The sequence below is a fragment of the Priapulus caudatus genome, unplaced genomic scaffold (genome assembly GCF_000485595.1).
Source record: "Priapulus caudatus unplaced genomic scaffold, Priapulus_caudatus-5.0.1 Scaffold92, whole genome shotgun sequence".
Taxonomy (NCBI): Eukaryota; Metazoa; Priapulida; class Priapulimorpha; order Priapulimorphida; family Priapulidae; genus Priapulus; species Priapulus caudatus.
Genome location: NW_014577153.1, coordinates 405,075 through 410,275, shown reverse-complemented (window position 1 = coordinate 410,275; position 5,201 = coordinate 405,075). Strand labels below are relative to the sequence as shown.

Genomic DNA, 5,201 nt, shown 5'->3' with positions numbered 1-5,201 from the left:
AATAGCGACAACAGCAGCAACAACAACAAAAATAATAATACTAATTGCAGCAGCACCAGCAGCAGCAACAACACCACCAACAGCAACAATAGCGACAACAGCAGCAACAACAACAACAACAACAACAACAATAATAATACTAATTGCAGCAGCACAAGCAGCAGCAACAACACCACCAACAGCAACAATACCGACAACAGCAGCAGCAACAACTACAACAACAATAATAATAATAATAGCAGCAGCACCAGCAGCAATAACGACATCAACGCCGATGACATCGTTGACCAGTTGCATGTGACAACGAGTATGTGTCGTGGGAGGGGGTAGGGGGTTGCTAGCTGTTGTTGTTTTTCGATAGCATTTAGACTCTTGCGCGCGCGCGATACCCATAGAAACATAATATAGAGACACGATATATTTCACGATATATAGTTCGATATATATAACTAGTATTATTTCTATAGCGATACCCAAAACAGCTCACGAACCAAGCGAATGAAACATGACGCATCCCCCCCCACCCCCTATATCCACAGCACGTATAACCAACCTCGCCGATCATGTCCCGTTAGATAGGGGAGTATAACCGTAAACTCCGACAGCTGTGGGTACGCGCTAGAACCAGGGGGCGCATGCCGGAACTCCGCCATCATGGCTCCACACAAAAGCTCGTCTGTTGCGCCATGACGAGCGCCAGGCGGCCCGCGCGCGCGCGTAAATCACACGACCTTCAATACAACGAGAGTGTCACGCTCCGCTCAGCTTTCGCCCCCCGTGGAGCCACACTGCACATGCAGTCTCTACGATCAGGTTGTGCTGCGATCACAATCACAATATCACGATCACATGCAAGCATAAGATATATCAGATAAAAACCAATTGTTTTGGTTACTTGGTTACTTGGTTACTTTGGTTACTTGGTTGTTTTGGTTACAAACAAGCAAACAAAAAACAAGCGAACAAGCAGGCAAAACAAATGATTGTTTTTATTCACTCCTGATATCATTGCAAATACTTGATCCTAACATTGTGCTTGTATAGCGTACACTCCACTTACCTATAACGTCACCTGTTGCGTTGCTGTCTGTTCCCTTCCACCCACCACCCGTGATATCGCTCTGTTCCCTCCCACCACCCGTGATATCACTCTGTTCCCTCCCACCACCCGTGATATCGCTCTCTTCCCTCCCACCACCCGTGATATCGCTATATTGCCTCCCACCACCCGTGATATCGCTCTGTTCCCTCCCACTAACCCGTGATATCGCTCTGTTCCCTCCCACCACCCGTGATATCGCTCTGTTCCCTCCCAATAACCCGTGATATCGCTCTGTTCCCTCCCACCACCCGTGATATCGCTCTGTTCACTCCATGGGGTGTGTGTGCTTTTGTTGTGGTTATCGACCGTGTGCTGTGTCTGTGCTGGTGCGTTGTCTGTGTCGTGTGTGTGGTGTGTGTGTGTGTGTTAGTGTTGTGGTGGTTTGTGTGTGTCGTGTGTGGCGGTGTGTGTCTTCGCGCGGTGAAATAGTGCTGTGTCTGCGTGTGTGTGGCTGTGGCCTGACCTGTGCGGTGTGCTGGTGTGGGTGTGTATGGTTTTGTGGGGGTGGGTGGGCTGTGTGCGCCCGTGGTGTTGTGGGCGGGCGTGGTCCCGCCCTGTGGGGTGGGATGTTGCGCGGGGCCTGGTGGGGGTTCGGCACCTCGCAGTCAACACACCGCAGACGCCGAGAAAAATAAGGGGGGCGAGCGTTCCAGTCGGCTCCAGTGAGATACGAGGGGCGGTGCCGAGTCACCGACACGTGAAGTGCAAAGTAGGCAGTAACTTGCCAAGCCACGCCTGCACATCCAGGCAACTAAATATCGCTTACGAACGTCAAGCGTAATTGCCCTAAAATTCATTCCGTAGATACCGAAAACACACCCGTTGTGCGTGTGTGTGCGGAGGCGTTGCGCTTGCTTGTTTTCGTCGCGCGGGTGTGGTCGTAGCGGCGCCGTGCTTGAATGTTTCTATCTTCATCTTTAAAACATTGCATAAGGGTGTAAAATTAAATATTTCTCGATGTTTATTTTCATCAATGTAATGCAGGCTTGGTGGGGGAACACTGGATGGGTTTTGAGAGATTTCTGTACGCAGGTACGAACGACAAGTGGGGAGCGATGATGCAAAGCTAGTACGAGACTCATTTCGCAGTTGTTTGAAGGGGGGGGGTGTGTGTGTCTAGGAGGACATGGGCGCGCAAGAGAAAAAAGAAAAAGGATGAAGAGTAGACACATGGGCGGAAAGGAGAGAGAACAGAGAGAGGGGACGGAGAGAGGGGGGAAAAGGACAAGCGGTAGCGTTATGGACGCCCACGGGGGAGCAGAGCCCGGAGGAGTGGCACGGCCGGCGGGAGTGGGACGAGCGAGGCGCGAGAAAGGGGAAGAGGGCAGACCAGGTCGGGCAGTCGGGCAGGACGAGGAGGCACAGCCCGGAGTAAACCCAAGGACGAAGGAGGTGTTACGGACAGGGAGCGGGAGGAAAACCCTCCATCTGTGCTGCATTTATTAATGTATATAGAAGAATGCGCGTGACACACTATAGCGGTGCAGACGGAGTGTCCCACTCTATGTGATGCCCGGCTTAGCCAGCAGGACTGGCATGGTGAACGCCACTGTGTTTGTCGTTTTCTGCTATGATGTCATTTGTTTCTCCTATATTCATATGTCCTGATGGTCGTTTCCGCCTCAGACGGACAATGTACGTTTTAGCACAATGGGTATTGTTGACGTTCGTAAGCGATGTTAGTTTAGCGCCTGGATGCTGCAGGCTCAGGCGGTGGGCGTGGGCTGCAGTTACTACTGGGCCTAGCTTTTGCACGTTCACTTAAGTGAGCCGGGCACCCCCCTCGCGTATCTCACTGGTAACGAGCCTGGTGGTTGGAACGCGGGCACCGCCCCCCTATTTTTCTCGCGACGGCTGCGGGAGGTGTATGCACTGCCCTCTGCCTCGTTCGCGGGCTGTCCTAGGGGTGATCGAATTCCGGTAAAGACGACGAGGTGGAAGTAGACGGCGCCTGGTCACGGGGCGATTGAGTTGCGCGGCAACCGACTAACGGAGGGGACAACCGATACTATACCACACGGCCAGATTGGGTGACGTAATCGGAACGCTGGTTCAGTTAGGGCGATCAAAGAAGGGAGACGGTGGTGGATAAAAAACCGGAGGGATGTACGATGTGTATCGCGGACGTATGCAATATCGTTGATGAATTTATACGTTGCTTGATGAATTATTGAAAACTCCTGGTTTTACTACTTCGAACATCTTACCCCATTTATTATTAATTTCAATTGCTATGGAAGAACCTGAAAGGATCTACTTAATGTTTTGGTGTAGATTGGCTTTTTCTGTTTTGATGGCGCGGTATGCATGATGCAATATGTTGAATTTGTCTCTTGTACGGCGAGACAGTGTATATACAGTGTGCACAGCTTTCACGTATGGCGCGCGTTTTGTCGAAGGAGGAGGAGACGCATGATAAGACGAGAGGAAGTTGATGATATCTTGTTGAGTAATTTGCTGTAGCAACTGGTATTGGCTACCTGGTAACCTCGACTTAAAGAAAATGTAGAGAAGAGAGATATCTTGATGAGAGAGGAGAGTAGAGAGAAAGACACAGCTGACCAGGCGCTTGCAGTATTGCAGAAGATGTTGGAGAGAGGAAATATTGAGCGATGGATTGACAATAGTACGCAAAGCGGTAGGAAACGGATAGTAGAACAGAGCACACACAGAGAAGGAGAAAATATGGGTGTGAAAGGTAGAATCCTAATTGTTAATATGTTAATTTGGCATAAGTGTGATTTATGGAATTAGACGATTGTAAATTACATTTGATGGCGGGTAGATTGAGTGAGATAAGGATAGGCGGGCAGACGCGTATTCGTAACCCACGATGAGTACCGTTTGCTTATTTGTTACGTGTGCGCTTGGCTCTGGAGGACGAGTATTGAGTTTCGTACGACGGGGGTCGTGGAAGGACTGCTTCGCTCATTGACGGAGATAGCGGACCAGTAACTGTTTCCCCGCGGGCGGACAAGAAACAGCGGTGGGGGGAACGATGACGCAGCGGGCGCGGCCGGGTGGGGGTGGATTGAACATTCTTGACTGTGTATATGAGGATTCGTTTGTTTGGTTGCGAGGGTGGGTGGGGGTACGCGGAACGCTGCGGATGTAGCGACTGAAGCAGGGGTCGTTGGGCTCTGACTCAATGCGACGAAATGTAGTCCTTCCTCGATGCTATGCGTGGTTTTATATCATAAACATATGCTTATAGAGTATACTATTTTATATATCCCAACATACACGCACGCACGCCGAACACACCCAATAATAACAGGGACACACAACGCTGCTCTCGTCCTCTCTCTCTCTCTCTCTCTTTCGCCTCTTCTCTCTTCTCCTCTCTCGCTCTCTCTCTTTTCTCTCTCTCTCTTCTCTCTCTTCACTCTCTCTCTCTCTCTCTTTCTCCGGGGTGGGGGTTTCTCTCTTTCTCTCCTACGCTGTGATCAGGGCTTTGGGTGTTACAACCGGGGAGGGGGACGACGGTAGATTGTCGAGCAGACGACGAGAAGGATGGAAATGGCGAGACCGACGCACCAATGTCAGGGAAAATATGGAGGTGAGACATTCATAGCGTTGGAGCATCCAACGTTGGACATAATGGGTACACAACAACGGCTAATGCTCACAACTTTTCTCGACGCATAATGTCAAGCATTTGGGACGCATGGGAAATGTCACAAACCATTTTTCTCACGCCATAAGGCGTTCACAGGTCTTTTGCACGCATAATGGATCACAAGCATTTTCGGTATGATTTCGTGGGTTTACGAGCAGATTGGATTAAGATTATTCTCTCGCGGGCAACTCGGGGACAGCGCCCATTGGTGCTATACGACAAACCCGTCTTCCTAAGAGCTCGGGGGGAAGGAGAAATTTTTTGAAGTTAAACTCGTGGTTAAGATATTTTCTAAAGTTTTACGCTTGGGAAAAGAGTCGTGGGATGAGGAATGTTGTCTCCATGATCAGATGGAGTTTCTGGAGCATGTTAGATGATTAGTCCTTGGATGTAATGTATGTTGACCGTTCAAGATGCTGTATGAGAGGGATAAGGATAGAGAAGAGGATGATTATGTAAATACTTAATCTCCAATCCCTC

General features: G+C 49.9%; 1 protein-coding gene across 1 annotated transcript in view; it reads right to left on the bottom strand.

Moving 5' to 3' along the window:
- Positions 1-5,201, bottom strand: part of LOC106804899 — a 10,773-nt gene that overhangs the window by 4,369 nt on the left and 1,203 nt on the right. The window contains exon 3 of the mRNA XM_014806289.1: positions 741-819. Coding sequence (XP_014661775.1) covers positions 741-819 — 79 coding nt within the window. The remainder of the gene's footprint in view (positions 1-740; positions 820-5,201) is intronic.